Here is a 16,792-nt window from a genome sequence, read left to right as displayed (position 1 = left end):
TGAAAAGTCATGTACAATTTAACTAAAACATGGCAAACCTATACAAAATTCAGGAAAAAAAGTCTGCAACTTGGAGTTGACAAATATTTATTAGACAGGAGACAGAAAATGTGAGTCAAAAAATCCAACAGCTCAGCAGATGGATAATGTGTGGTCTATTTAGAAATGGAGTCTAATTAAGTAGCAAACAAAAAACTGATAAATGCAACATCAGGAGTGAGTCTCAAAAACATTGTGTCCAGAAAAAAGTAACAAGATACAAAAATGAGCATATATTTGATTTTATTTATATGAAATTATGGAAAAAATAAAACCATATGAAAAAAATGCAAGATTAGTATTTTTCTGGGGACTGGGGTTGGGTGGGATTGACCACACAAGAATAGGAGGGAACTATTGGGGTTGTAGAAATGTTCTGTAAGTTGATTGAGTCGATGTTGCTTGGATGTATGCATTTTTCAAAACTCACCAAACTGTACATTTAAATTGAAAATGTTTTCATGTGTGTAAATTAAATCTCCATAAGGTTAGATTTCAGTGTAAAAAGTATTTTTTATTAAAAACTTATTTTACTTTATTAAAATGTAAGACCAGGTGGAACCCTTTGAATTCAAAGACCAAAAAATAACTTTTTAAAAATATTTTATTTATTTATTTGTCAAAGAGAAAGGGAGAGAGTGTGAGCACAAGCAGGGAGAGCAGCAGGCAGAGGGAGAAGCTGAGGAAGGAGCCTAAGGGACTCGATCTGACCCTGGGATCATGACCTGACCTGAAGGCAGACTGTTAACCAACTGAGCCACCCAGGCATCCCCCAAGTGTAATTTGTAGATCACAAGTAAGCAGAGATGCAGGCAGAGAGAGGAGGAAGCAGGCTCCCTGCTGAGCAGAGAGCCCAATGCAGGGCTCGATTCCAGGACCCTGGGATCATGACCTGAGCCAAAGGCAGAGGCTTTAACCTACTGAGCCACCCAAGCATCCCAAATGTAATTTTTGAACCAAGTAGTCTTTGAACCAAGTAGTTGAAAGAAAAATAGGGAATGCTATAAGTACAAAATTTCCAAAAGTTGAATAATATCTGATAAGTTTATGTAAAATGCATTAATCTTACTAAAATGATGTCAAAGAAACAGAGAAGTGGCATATATCATTTTTGTTTTGCATCTTGACTGAAACTGAAAGGTTAAAGAAAGCATTACATATGTCATGGAGAAACTGGCATGTTCACAGATAGTGAAGCAATACATTTATATAGCCTTTGTAGAGTACATTGGCCAATATGGTGAATATGAAAATTTGAAATGCAAATAGATTTTGACTCAGGAATTTAAAACTGTGGATAATGCTAAGACGATTATCAGTTGCTCCAAGGACAAATTCATGTTTTTGTTTACCAGACCCAAACTCTGGGAACTTTATTACATCAAATAAAAATGCATTTATAGTGTTATTACACATACAGGTAAGAAAAACAAAAGCTCCCACGTCTAATGCAGGGTTGTGGTAGGATTATATGCAGTTATTTTCTGAGAGTATATCAGAATCCACTAATGAAAACTAATGAAACTAACAAACTAGTAATAGAATTAATAAAAATTTTGATAGAGGAATCAGAGATTATACCTGTACCGAAGGCTGGGACAGTGAACGTCAGGAAAGTTGTTCTTGACTCTCAGCAGTGAAACGATTGTAGGGAACCCCATGTGAGGTCTTGGTGGAGGCACCCCTGATGAGTGATGCACAGGAAATCCAAAATCCAAGGGTAAAAGCCCATATCTACCACCTGACAAGTGCTTGCATAACATGCTTCCAGAAAAGAAAAAAAAAAAAAACAAACTAACTCTCTTTCTCTTTCATTATCTGTGTACTTCTAAATATATCTAAAATTCTCCTGACAAGTGAAGGGATTCAGGACAGCCTCCCATGCCACTCCCCCAGAATGCAACACTTTGGCCTGTGGATTATTTTATGCTAAAGGCACTTGAGATGCTGTGGGCTCAAGACAAACTTTTTCCTTCCCCTAACCACACAGAAGAATCTAAATTGTTTTTTTTTCCCCAAAAATACAGGTTATTAGCCTACAAATTTTATCTGAGTGACCCACTGACATGGTAGGACAAACATCTAATTACCATACATCTGCTCTTCTTATCACCCTATGAAGTCCATTCCTTTCCTCTGAAACCCAGAACCCTACCCACTCTCCTTAGGTCAAAATGACACACATAGCTCATTTTGCCTATTTTTGGAATTCCCTATGTCTATGTGGATTCTCCATATCTACACCTATTGATTTTTTCCTGTTAATCTGTCTTATGTCCATTTCTGAATCCAATTAGGACCTTCCAGGGGTCAGGAATGTTGCTCCCTGACACAAGGAATCTGGACAGACTCCAGGATTTTGAAGATTTCTGTCCTTATAGAAGAGTACAGCAAAGAGAATCAGAAAAGTATAAGTATGCTATGAAGTGTCAACAAAATAGAACCAGCACAGTTTCCCCATTTGGGTATTCAACATCCATACATAGCCTTCTTTTCATGTTTACATTTTCAAACAGTTGGAATTAATATGATGCAAATATGCCCCACACAAAGAGTGCTCCCATTCATCCTCATAAAAGGGAGACACAGAGTGTCACAGGTTAAAGATTCCTTGAAGGTCTTTCTTTAAAGATTGAATTATGATGATTACGACCAGAAACACACCTTATATAAACCAGCATATTAAGAAAGGAGGGAATGGTTAACATATACAAATATATGCATAATTAAGCAAATAAGAAATAAGAAAATAAAACACAGTTACTGTAATCCTCATTTCTGGAATTCATCACAAGACTATCATAGTTATTTATTCTTGTTTTCTTTCACCGATTGAACATTCTTGTGAACTTTGCTAGCACCTCAACATTTCCAAAGGATCTGGCCATGGGTCACTTTGCCTAAATAGGGTGTTTCAATCAAAATTTGCCTTTGTATATGAAGTAAAAGACCCTACCATCTCTCTTAGATTCCATACATATTCTTCTCTACTCTAGGACTATAGTAGGGATCCTATTTTCCTTAAAAAAAAAAAAAAAAAATTACCCTCAAAGGAAGACCGAAAACTAGGAAGAAAGGAAGAAACCAACTACAAACTAGTCATGAAACAATGAACCAAAGGGCAGGAGTAAGTCTTTCCATTGTCACTTTAAGTGTCAGTGAAATAAATCCTCCAAAAATTAGACAGAGTGGCTAAATGGATTTTTAAAAGGACAAGAACCAACAATATCCAGCCTACAAGAGACTTACTTTAACTTTTAGTACATGCTTAGGTTAAAAGCGAAGGCATAGAAAAAGATTCCATGATGATGATAACCAAAAAAAGGACAGGTTGGCTCTCTTCATACCAGACAAAACACACTAAATGTCAAAAACTGTCACAAGACACACACACACACACACACACACACACACACAGACATAATGATAAAAGTGTCAATTTAACAGGAAGATGTAACAATTACAAATAATGCTCATCCTACATCAAAGCACCTACATATATAAAAGAAATGATGACAGATCTGAAGGGAAACAAACAGCAATCCAATAATAGTAGGAAACTTCAATACCACCCTCCATAAAAAGATCATTCAGACAGAAACTTGGCAAAAAAACAAAAAACAAAAAACAACCCAGAACAAAATCAAACAAACAAAACCAGAAGAACAGAACAGCAGTATAGAACAAATAGATCTAACAGACATACACAGAACTTCCAACCAATACCAGAAAAATACACTTTCTTTTCAAGTCATTTGTCAAGTCACAAAACAAGTCTCAACAAATTCAAGAGCAAAATCATTCAAATTATTTTTTCTGACTACAGTGGAATGAAACCAGAAATCAGTAAGAGTAAGAAAGTGGGAAAATTCACCAATATGTGGAAACTAAACAATACACACTCATAATCATTGGGTAAAAGAGGAAATCAAAAGGGAATTTAAAAAGCACCTTATGACAAACAAAAATGAAAATACAATATAGTACGATGTATGAGATGCGGTAAAAGCAGCATTAAGAGGAAAGTCTATAGCCATAAATGCCTAAAGAAGAAAGGTCTCAAACAAACAACCTGATATTACACCTTTGGGAACGAGAACAAAAAGCACTAATGAACTCCAAATTTAGCAGAGGGAATAAAATAATAACATTAGAGAAGAAGTAGATACTAGAAAAATAATATAAAAGAAAGATCAACAAAACTAAGAGCTACTTTTTTGAAAACCAAAATAAAAAGATAATCAACAAAATCTTGAAAAAAATAATTGAAAAAAGAGAGAAGACTCAAATAAGAGGACCATTCTTCGGTCAAGGGTATATGAGTAGCTGCGCTCCCCTGCTAGAACCTCCAAACAAGCTCTCAAGGTCAAATAAATAAAATAACAATGAAAGAAGAGACATTTCAATCTATGCTTCAGAATCAGAAAGCATAATAAAGGACAATTATGAGCAACTATACAACTACAATTTGGATAATCTAGAAGAAATGAATAAATTCCTAGAAACATACAATCCAAAATTCTCTCAGGAAGAAATAGAAAAATTGAAAAAAATCATTACAAATAAGGGATATTGGTCAGTCATCAAAGTTCCAAACAAGAAAAACCAAGGACCAGATGGTTTCATGGGTGAATTCTACCAAACACGCAAAGGAGAATTAACACCAACCCTTTTAAACTCTTAAAAAGAAGAAGAAGAAGAAGAAGAAGAAGAAGAAGAAGAAGAAGAAGAAGAAGAAGAAGAAGAAGAAGAAGAAGAAGAAGAAGAAGAAGAAGAAGAAGAAGAAGAAGAGGGAGAGGAGGAAGGAGAGGAGGAAGAAGAACAGGAAGATTTTCAAACTCATATCATGAGGGTAACAATACCCTAACACCAAAGCCAAGGACAGCACAGCAATACCATAGGTCAATATCACCGATAAGCAAAATGCTGGGAAAATGAATACAATGACACACTGAAATTATTTTTCTTTTATTATGTTCAGTTCATCACCATATAGTACATTAGTTTTTGATGTAGTGTTCAATGATTCATTATTTGCATAATACCCAGTGCTCATCACAACATGTACCCTACTTTATAGCCTGCACTTGGTTATCCCATTTCTTTACCACCTTCCCCTCTTTAAGTCTCAGTGTGTTTCCTGGAGTCCAGCCTATCATGGTTTGTCTCCCTCTCTGATTTCTTTCAGTTCAATTTTCCCTCCCCTCCTCTGTGGTCCTCCATGCTATCCCTTATATTCCACATATGAGTGAAACCATATGATAATTGTCTTTCTTTACTTGACTTATTTCACTTAGCATAATCCCCTCTAGTTCCATCCATGTTGGTGCAAATGGTGGGTATTCATCTTTTCTGATGGCTGAATCATATTCCATTGACTATATGTACCACATCCTCTTTACCCATTCTTCTGTTGAAGGACATCTCAGCTCCTTCCAGAGTCTGGCTATTGTGGACATTGTTGCTATGAACATTGAACGTGCCCCTTCTTTTCACTATGACTGCATTTTTGGTGTAAATACCAAGTAGTGCAATTTCTGGGTTGTAGTGTAGCTCTATTTTTAACTTTTTGAGGAACCTCCTTACAGTTTTCCAGAGTGGCTGTACCAGATTTCATTCTCAACAACAGTATAAGAGGGTTCTCCTTTCTCCACATCCTCACCAAGATTTGCTGCTTCCTGTCTTGTTAATTTTTTTCCTTTTTAATTGGTGTAAGGTGCTATCTCATTGTGGTTTTGATTTGTATTTCCCTGGTGGCTCGTGCAACTGAACATTTTTTCAGGTATCTGTTAGCCATTTGTATCGTTAGAGAAGTGTCTGTTCATGTTTTCTGCCCATTTCTTGACTGGATTGTTTGTTTTGGGAGTGTTGAGTTTGATAAATTCTTTATAGATTTTGGATACTAGCCTTTTATCTGAAATGTCATCTACAAATATCTTCTCCCATTCTGTGGCTTGCCTCTTAGTTTTGGTGACTGTTTCCTTTGCTGTGCCAAAGCTTTTTATCTTGATGAAGTCCCAAAAATTCATTCTTGCTTTTGTTTCCCTTGTATTCAAAGATGTGTCTTGAAAGAAATTGCTTTGGCCAATGTTGAAGAGGTTACTGCCTATGTTCTCCTTCATGATTTTGATGGATTTGTGTCTCACATTGAGGTCTTTCATCCATTTTGAGTTTATCTTTCTGTATGGTAGAAGAGAATGGTTTAGTTTCAGTCTTCTGTATACAGCTGTTCAATTTACCCAGCACATTTTATTGAAGAGATTGTCTTTCTTCCACTGGATGTTCTTTCCTTCCTTGTCAAAGATTAATTGACCATAGAGTTGAGGGTCCATTTCTGGGCTCTCTATCCTGTTCCATTGATCTATGTGTCTGTTTTTGTGCCAATGCCATGCTGTCTTGATGATCACAGCTTTGTAATGTAGCTTGAAGTCAGGCATTATGAAACCCCCAGTTTTAGCTTTCTTTTTCAACTTTACCCTGAAAATTTAGGTTTTCTTCTGGTTCCATACAAATTTAAGATTGTTTGTTTCAGCTCTGTGAAAAATGTCAGTGTTATTTTGACAGTGATTGCATTGAAAGTATAGATAGCTTAGGACAGCATAGCTTTTTAACAATGTTATTCTTCTATTCCATGAGCATGGAATGTTTTTCCATATCTTTATGTCTTCCACCATTTCTTTCATAATTGTTCTGCAATTTCTAGAGTATAGATCTTTTACCTCTTTGGTTAGGTTTATTCCTAGGTATCTTATGGTTTTGGGAACTATTATAAATAGAATTGATTCCTTAATTTCTTTTTCTTCAGTTATATGGTGAGTGTATAGAAATGCAACTGATTTCTGTGCATTGATTTTGTATTCTGCCATGTTGCTGAATTGCTGTATGTGTTCTAAAAACTTGGGGTGGAATCTTTTGGCTTTTCCACATAAAGTATCATGCCATGTGCAAAGAGAGAGAGTTTGACTTCTTCTTTGCCTGTTTAAATGCTTTTTATTTCTTTTTGTTGTCTGATTGCTGAGGCTAGGACTTCCAGTACTTTGATGAACAATAATGATGAGAGTGGGCATTCCTGTCATGTTCCTGATCTTAAGGGAAAAGCGCTCATTTTTTTCCCCATTGAGAATGATATTTGCTGTGGGATTTTGATAGATAGCTCTTATGATATTGAGGTATGTTCCCTCTATCCCAGTACTTTGAAGAAATTTAATCAGGAAAGGATGTTGTATTCTGTCAAATGCTTTTTCTGCATCAATTGAGAGAATTATATGATTCTTTTCTTTTCTTTTTTTAATGTGCTCTATAATGTTGGTTGATTTGCAAATGTTGAACTGCCCTTGCATCCCACGAATACATCTCACCTGGGCAAGATGAATAATCCTTTTAAAGTATTGTCGGATCCTATTGGCTAGATTTTGACACGCTAAAATTATTACATATTATGATCAAGTGAGACTTATCCATGAGATTCAAGGACAGATCAACATATCAACATCAATCAATGTGGTAGAACAGAGTAAAAAAACGTGAGAAAAAAATCACAATCAGAAAAAAAATACAGAAGGAACATTTGACAAAGTTCCATTTCCATTCATGATTAAAACTCTTAACAAATAGGGTATAAAAGTATTTGTGTAAAGTAAAATATTATTCTTCCATGAGAAAGGAGATTCTCCCATTTCTGACAACAGGATGAATCTGGAGGAAATTGTGTTGAATGAAAAAAGACACACACACACACACATACACACACCACATAATGTTGTGGTGATCATTGATCATTGTGGTGATCATTAATGATGATAATCATGATGTGATCTGAAAAAGTCAAATTCATAAAAGCAGAGACTAAAATGGTGACGGCCAATTTAGGGGACTGAAGGAAGGGGAAATGTAGTGATGACACTCAGGAGTAACAAGGGGAACAAATGTTGGTTACAAAGTTTGGATAAGTCCCGGAGGTTTAATGTATAGCATGGCAGCTATAGTTAATAAGTCTGTATTATATACTTCAAATTTGTTGAGGTTGTTGATCACAAGTGTTCTTCCCTCACACACAGATCATAACTAGGTGATGTGATATAAATAAATAGTCATATTGTCGTAATCATTTCACAATACATACATATATCAAACATCATGTTGTAGGTCTTAAATATGTACAATATTGCAAAGTTGGAAAACATTTCAAAATAAAAGATGAAAATAAATTAAAAATTTTAAAGGGAGGAAAAATGTATTGGCTCTGTCATCAGGAAAGTCAATATCCTTAGATGGAAAACAAATGATATGTAGACTCTGGAACTAAAAACCTAAAAGCTTAGAATAAATGTACCTTTCAAAAGTCTGCATATTCACTGAAAGATTTAGCTGTGTTCCTCATGCTAAATGATACTCACAAAACAATCTGTCTGTAACTTACACATCTATAAGCTGAATTTAAATTTTTATATCAAGGACATGTTTTCAGAAAAGTAAAATCAACACTGTAGCAATCACCAAAAGAAAAAAAAAAAGGAACAATTACTCTAGCTAGTGTAACAAGACCCATTTTGCCTGCAGATCACCTGTACAGTAGAACAAAGTAGACTGAAAAGGCCAAAGGCAAACCTCAATTTCCAGTTTTGTGTTTCCTGTCAGAGGCAACACTCTTGAGAAATAATGCCTCTGAACTGTATAACTCAACCCTGTATGTGTCAGTCATTCAGGGTGTAATGGAAGGAGGGGTGTCCAACTCCTCTCCCACTGATTCCCAGACTCACACATGGTTGGTGCTGGGGAGTGGGCACAGCACCTTACTTGGAAGACGGAGTAGACCCAAAGGGCTTAATCAGGAATGGTCACACACTCAGTGCTCCTACTGAGCCTTCAGGAAGAAATGTCTTTATTCTACCAGGACACCTCCTTTGAGTGGTGAGGTCCAAAGAAGGAGCCCTTTTCCCAGTATTATTCACTAAACAATCATGGTTTTCTTCCTGACATGTGAGGTCATTTCTGTTGCCAAAAATGCACAGATGCATTTCTGAGCTCTCCTCTCTGTCTGTCTGTCTGTACTATTTATCTCTCTTTGCTCCCACAGCGTGCTCTTTGTTACTACTGAGCCACCTTACTCTTGGGAAGAGTGAGCCTCGGTATGAACCATCTTTTTCAAAATTGTCTTATTCTTCCATGTAGACTTCAGAAATGTGACTATCGGTTGCCTTCATGATTCATGCTGGGATTTGAACTGGATTTATACTCATTTTGGACTTGCTTGGATAAAAGGGAGAACTTTATTGCTTAGTTACTCTACTAAAAAAGCATTTGTAGGCAGCAAGCAATTGAATGAAAGAACTCACTAGACTGAGGATGCGTGTTAAAATTCAGGTTTTGTCAGAGTATCCCAAGGTCCCTAATGAAAATGTCTTTGGACAAGAACCTGAGAAGATGAATTTGTAATTAAGTCCTCCTTTGACTCCATTGTAGACTCAGGCTAATTATGCTGCTGGCTCCTTCTCCCCAGGTTCCACAGAAAATGCTACCTTTGAGAACATGGTGACATTAATTCTCCAAAATAGACTTGATATCTAATTAACCCCAAGACAACATCTCCAGTAGTAGAGCCTCAAGAGTCCAACAATCAAGGACATGCTTCTAATAACCACACTGCATGCTGGTCACCAGAGCTTCTACAGACAGTGAGTTTGACCCAGGGTCCTGATGGGTGGCAGAGGCTTGCTCTATTGATGGAGATGAGAGCTTCTATTCAGGGCAGATTCACTCTCTTCTGGTGTCATTTCTTCAGTTTCCAATCTTTGGCTTAGAATCTACTTGTCAAGGGTCCCAGATACTGAATAGCTCCTTCTGTCTGAACTGAAAGGAGGAGAGTGACTTTGGTGCTGATAGGACAACAGGAATATCGATGTAGCCTTGGGCTCTGTGCGGTGTGAACCTGAGTGATGGGTAGAGCTTGTGAACATAAAGCTCCTCAAGGAGATCACCGAGGGCAGTTTCCGTAAGTGAGAAGGAGAATCAGGGGCTACTTTTAACTCGAGGTCCTGAGATTGATTAGGTGTGCTCCCTAGTAGAGTTCTATGAATTTTCACAATGATCAGCCTAGGTCAGTTTGGTTCCCAGCTAGATTTTCTTTTCTCTTCTTTGTGACTGGTTGACTCATGGATTAAAAGAAACAGATCCTGAATTGCCACTTCTCTCTCTGCCGTGTACTCATCGAAGTCTCTTTTTAGCTATAACTGAAATCTAATGCTCAGACTCCATTTTAATAGGATAAGTTCAGGTGCTTTGAGTTTATTGAAGAAGATAAAAAGTTTACTTCTTTGCTCTCTGTTGCTGTCTATGTAATTTGTCTTGGTTTATTGATTGATGTTTTCCTTAAGAAAACATCTGGGTATCTCTGGGGTGCCTGGGTAGCTCAGTGGGTTAAAGCCTCTGCCTTCAGCTCAGGTCCTGATCTCAGGATCCTGGCATCGAGCCCCGCATCCGGATCTCTGTTCAGTGGGGAGCCTGCTTCTTCCTCTCTCTCTGCCTGCCTCTCTGCCTGCTTATGATCTCTCTCTCTGTCAAATAAATAAATAAAATCTTTCTTAAAAAAATCTGGGTATCTCAAAAGTTTTGAATTTGAAAAACATGTAGATTTGCCCCCTTTTGGAGGTACCCAGGACCCTCCTATGCCAAGATACTATTTAAATCCGGATTATATTATATCTCAGTGGAGTATCTAAGGAATGAGAAAAATGGGATATGCAAATGTCATGTCCTAGGATTGTAACCTGAATGTCCTCCATAGGTTCTCAAATATAAGGGCACTTCAGGGATCATCATTTAGAGAATCTAGGACTGCCTGAGTTGAAAAGACTCTTGGGGTCTAAACTCTCACCCTAAGCAAAACTCCTTCTGCAAGGTAATGCTCAAGGAACTTCTGCTTAAGTACTTTTCCATGCCTCTGGTCAAATTATAACACTTGTTGCTTACCCTAGCCCCTTAGTTTTAAAGTAAGGTGATGGAATATCCTTACTTTATGTGTGTCTTAAATGAAGTGTCTTGGTCAAAGTTACTCAAAACTACTTAACATAGAGTTCTTCTCATGTCACACAGAGGGATCTTTTACTTGACTTTTATAGCTTGTGTGTATTTGGCTGGAAGATCTTTTCATTTCTCTGCTCTTGTATCTTTCTATTCAGGGTACAGATTTATCAGACTGTAGTAGTCTCTGATGTTATCTGGAGCAGATGAGCGCTGCTTCCCCAGATGGACTGTGTTTCTGGGTTCCCATATATCACAAAAGGGCAAATATATCAATAACACAATCCATTTAGATGGTGGGGTAATATTAATAGTATGTAAGAAAAATGTCCACATAACTGAAATCAGTTGTTTCATGGGTCTGAGTGACAAATCATTTACACAGTAGTTCTGGATTTGGGGAGATACAGGTATTCCTTCAGAATTGAGAGAATTTTAGCCTCTGTGGCCTAATCCATATGATATACTCAGTGGAGTTAGGATATGGTGGGAATTGGACATGCATTAGGTGAATGGAAACCAAGAAAAATATTTGGAAAGTGCCAAGACAAGGATAAGCAATGTGTATAAATATAGATTTGCCTCATTGTCTTGAAATACAGAAATCCCTTTGTCCTGGTGAGGGTGTATGTATGCACACTGTCTCATTGAATTTCTTATTTCTAAATATAGAAAACATACAGCTATTGTACACATATATATTTATATAATGGGGATAGACATGGTAAATATGTACTTTATATTTAACAGAACTATCTTGACAGTTACGGAATGACAAAGCCCTGTTATTTGTTAAAGAGCGTTCATACCAGTCAATGTGAATATCCCCTTATTAACTTCAAATAAGTGAATAATTTTATCTATTTAAGTTTAGGACCAGTCTCTAGCAAGTAAGAAAGAATGAAAATTTATTATCCCAAGTTCTAGGGATAAATAGGAGTTTATCATCATTTACCTGAGAATCTAGAAATCTAGCGTTTACTATTGTCTAGAAGAACCCCAAACCTCAAATTCTGGTAGCAGATGCAAATGATTCCTCAACAGAAATTGATGCCTAAGTATATAAATATATCAAAAAGTGTAAATAAAAACTGGATGCATCTGATAAATAGAGCCCAGGTGATTTTGCTTACAGGGAACACTTTCTTCACTTCCTACTCTCAGACAATTGGGAAATACACCCATGAAAATGATCTGATATTAGTTACCTTATATCTGATATTAGTTATGAGATATATCTTACATATTGGATACATCTTATATCTGATGTTAGTTAACTTAAAAACAATCCTTTCTAACAGCTTGCAGACTGCATTTAGAAGTAGAATATTCAAAAAGTATCTTATATTGTGGATATAATAATCGTGTTGGCATAACAGTATATAAAAACATAAAGTCTGATTTATGACACAGCACAGGCACCTGGAAAACTGACCAATTGTCCCATTCTTTCTCATGTTCTGTGACAAGCTCTGAGCCATTTTTGGAAAACTGTTCTCTGAGTTTTTCTGAAGCACAGAAAATGGGAAAAGGGAGATGAACTACAAAGACCTCAAGTAATGAATCTCTTTCTACCACCCTGGTGACTCTTCTTTTCCTAGAATAGGGGGCATTTTTCTTTAAACCAGTATTGCCTTCTGTTCCACTCTTGACAGGATCCCAGCGTGGAGCCTCCAGGAATGTGCTAATTACTCATTAGTCAGTCTGTCAGAAATAACACCAAAGCTGTTTTTTTTTCCCTTATTGTTTCGGTTATTGCCATAGATTGGTGTAATAAATAATTGACGTAAGTATACAATGTTCTTACCACATACCCTAAAGAGTCGTCCACAAACACAATTCTCTGCACATATTTGCTGGGGATTCTTCCTCCCCCTTCCCATTTTATGGTGGGACAAACTGGGGTTCACATGCTGTGTACAAACTCAACTCATTCCTTCATTCCATGACCTGATCATGCTCAGATTGCTAAAATTAAACACGTTTCTTCACTTTTGGAGAGCTAGTTTCCTGGGGGTGATAGGGAGCAAGAAATCCCTAAGTAAGATACAAGTAAAACCAGTGAGACAGATCCTTAATCCTTGGCTAGAGAGATACCATGGTCTTAGTCTCAGAGAAGTCTCCTAAGTGGCTGTCCAATCCTCGGTTGTATATTTAGCCTTAATTCTTTTCTTGGCAGACCTTTCCAAGGGGGAATGAAGGTCTTGCCTGCCTACAGAGTTTGTGCTGCTTTTCCCACACATTTCTACTCTCCTTCCTGGATCCTGGCCTCTGTCGCTGTCCCTGACTCTCCTCTTTGGAGGCGCTCTGCATGGAGCAGGGCAATGAGACCCTGGTGAGGGAGTTCGTCTTCCTTGGCTTCTCTTCTCTGGCTGGGCTGCAGCGGCTGCTCTTCATAGCCTTCCTGCCCATCTACCTGTTCACCCTGGGCACCAATGCCATCATCATTTCCACCATCGTGCTGGACAGAGCCCTTCACACCCCCATGTACTTCTTCCTTGCCGTCCTCTCCTGCTCTGAGACCTGCTACACATTCGTCATTGTACCCAAGATGCTGGTGGACCTGCTGGCCCAGAAGAAGACCATCTCCTTCCTGGGCTGTGCCATCCAGATGTTCACCTTCCTCTTCCTTGGCTGTTCTCACTCCTTCCTGCTGGCAGCCATGGGCTATGACCGCTACGTGGCCATCTGTAACCCTCTGCGCTACACGGAGCTCATGGGACCCCGGGTGTGTGTGGGACTAGTGGGCGCTGCCTGTGCCTGTGGCTTTTCTATTGCACAGGTTGTCACCTTCCTGGTATTTCACTTGCCCTTCCGTTCCTCCAACCAGCTCCATCATTTCTTCTGTGACATCGCCCCTGTCCTCAAGGTGGCATCCCACCACTCCCGCCTCAGTCAGTTGGTCATTTTCATGATTGGTGTATTCGTCTTGGTCATTCCCCTGCTACTTATCTTGGTCTCTTACATCCGCATCATTTCTGCCATTTTGAAGATCCCATCCTCCACCGGCAGGTACAAGGCCTTCTCCACCTGTGCCTCCCATCTCATTGTGGTAACTGTGCATTATGGCTGTGCCTCTTTCATCTACTTAAGGCCCAAGTCCAGCTATTCGTCAAGTCAGGACACCCTCATATCTGTGTCCTACACCATCCTCACTCCACTGTTCAATCCGATGATTTACAGTCTGAGGAATACGGAGTTCAAGTCAGCCCTTCGAAGGGTAATGGGTCAGACTTCATATCCTATTCACTAAATTAATTCATTAAAATTTTATTTTAACTATTCAGTGAATTATGTGCCTTTTATTTTATCAACTGTATGCCTATATCAATTTCCAACTTTAGAGTTTAGTTATTTTATCTTTCAACTTGTCATAAGTGTTTATTAATATTTCAATAATTTTTCACAGTTTCACTTATTCATTTGAGAGAGAGAGGAGAAGCAGAGGGAGAAGGACAGGCAGACTCCATCCTGAGCCTGGAGTCTGACATGGGGCTTGACCCCACAATCCTGAGATCATTACCTAATCTGAGACCAAGAGTCAAGCACTCAACTGACTGAGCACCCCAGTTCCCTGATATTTTGATAATTTGGGGGAAATATTCCAATTGTTTCTTTTCTAATATCTTTAATTGTGCTTTTGTTACAAGTAAATATTTCACTTTATGCAGTCAAATTGTTGATTATTATGACTCTGAATTTGTCATCATCTTTAAGCTTCATTTTCAATTTTTTCATTCAGTTGTGTTATTTTTTTCTAAACATTTAAGTTTTTTTGTATTGTATTGACATATCCACAAGATTTTTTAACACTATGCGAGTTAAAGATTCAAATGGGTTTTTCTCTGTATCTTGAAGAAGTTGTTATTGTATGGTGGGCTGAGATCATCCGTGTTTGAAGATTTGTTGCGATTCTGTGAAATTATGCAGGCACAGTATCTCTTCTGAGGCATGACCCTGTGGTAATATTCTTTACTTCTTCTAAGAAAAACGACCCCTATAGCCACTTTTCTTTTTAGTGGATCATATATGGAATTTAGGGTTCTACAAAATTATTTCATCTAAATTCTCAAAATTCTTAATAAAATTTGTACAAAATATTCTGATATTTAAAAATTTCTTAGAAATGCTTATTTCCTGGTCCATTTTGTACTATGTATGTTTGTGTTTACTTTTTTCCCTTGGGTTATATAGTGATAATTTGTTTTGTCTACTGTTGTCAAAGAACTTAATATATATGTGAATGAACAGATACATTTCAGTGGGTTTTTTTTTCCCCATACCACCGTGTTTTTAATTTTGTTTGTATTATTCAACTATTGTTATTTGTATTATTTGTATTTATTTGTGTTTTATTTGTATTATTTTTTGCTTTGAATTTTTCTTTAATTTGTTGTTCATTTAAGTTTCTGATGCTTTCTATGTACTTCCATTTTTTTTAAATTTTTTATTTTTTATAAACATATATTTTTATCCCCAGGGGTACAGGTCTGTGAATCACCAGGTTTACACACTTCACAGCTCTCACCAAAGCACATACCATCCCCAATGTCCATGTACTTCCATTTTTTAAATCATATGCATATACATATGTGTTAATAATATATGTAATATATATAACCAAGCCATGAAATTTCCTCTCATCTCTGTTTTAAATTTAATCCACATGTTCTGCTACATGGAGTGTAATTTATATTATTTCCTGGAACTCATTTCACTTTGGTTTGTATTTCCTTTTGACTCAACAATTATTTCATAGATTTTTAAATTCTCAGTTGGAAAAGCCGTTTTTATCTCTTAGTCATTGGATAGTTCATCACACTGTCATTGGGAATATTGTTTGTATTCTTGCCACTTTGTGACCTTGGTTGAAATTTTTATTGTGACTCAATACACAGCCAATATTCATACATACTTCGCGTGCCTTGATAAGAAGATGTGTACTCTTTCATTAGAACACCAGTTCCAATAGATACTTCTCTGATATACTTCCCTATTCATTGCTCAGCCCTACTAACTTCTTAGAGATATTTTTCTTCCTGCTATGTTTATAAAAGTTATCCATTATTAGTGTGTTTCCTTGTAAACATCTTACAGCTTCTCTCTTACAAAGATTGCACCTGTGTTTTTGGAGAGGGGATGTAAAATTCATGTCTATTCTGATTTCATTGTGAATTGTAGTTATTAACATTAAAAAAGTATTTTTTTATTACTGTCTTTTGCTGTTCATTAATACTCCTGGTCTGAATATTAAACTGTCAAGTATCCAGATTCCTCCCTTGTTTGGTTTGTGAGTCATGGGCATAATTTCCCATCTCTGTATTTTTAGTCCTTCTCTATCATTTCCCTCAATGTCTAGCATTTGTCCTATTTCCAGCCCAAGTGTCTGGACTCACTGGGAGAGGGAATAATACTCAATCTGAAAATAGGAGGACATTCTATCAAAGGAGACATCTGAGCTAAAACCTACCTCCACCAGGGCACCCCCATATTTTTCTCCATGACCCAAATTTACCTTGTTTATTTGTTGATTGAACAGATACTAATCATGCTCACAGTACACTCTAGGAACGGGGATGTTTCCCATGAGTCTGAAACACTTGTGCTGCCTCAGACGTTCTAGTAGTCTGTCCTTTGTTCGTCCCTTTCTTCCCCTCCTACAGGTGTCAAAAATGAGACTGCAAAATTGACATTTTCCTCCAACCGGAGAATGAAAATTTAGAGTCATTAGGTA

General features: G+C 37.3%; 1 protein-coding gene across 1 annotated transcript; it reads left to right on the top strand.

Annotated features, from left to right (window-relative positions):
- Window positions 1-13,369: 13,369 nt before the first annotated feature.
- Window positions 13,370-14,311, top strand: LOC123393718 (olfactory receptor 10K1-like). The gene has a single exon (XM_045086544.1). The coding sequence runs from the start codon at window positions 13,370-13,372 to the stop codon at window positions 14,309-14,311; it is 942 nt and encodes a 313-aa protein (XP_044942479.1).
- The last annotated feature ends 2,481 nt before the right edge of the window (window positions 14,312-16,792 follow it).

The sequence above is a fragment of the Mustela putorius genome, unplaced genomic scaffold, assembly GCF_011764305.1.
Source record: "Mustela putorius furo isolate JIRA1106 unplaced genomic scaffold, ASM1176430v1.1 tig00000997_pilon_pilon_pilon, whole genome shotgun sequence".
NCBI classification, from domain to species: Eukaryota; Metazoa; Chordata; class Mammalia; order Carnivora; family Mustelidae; genus Mustela; species Mustela putorius.
The sequence above is the reverse complement of the archived record's forward strand: the minus strand, read 5'-3'. Positions and strand labels throughout refer to the sequence as shown.

Bases quoted from the DNA above. Each gene is read 5' to 3' on its own strand.
- LOC123393718 (XM_045086544.1), top strand. From the start codon at position 13,370: ATGGAGCAGGGCAATGAGACCCTGGTGAGGGAGTTCGTCTTCCTTGGC.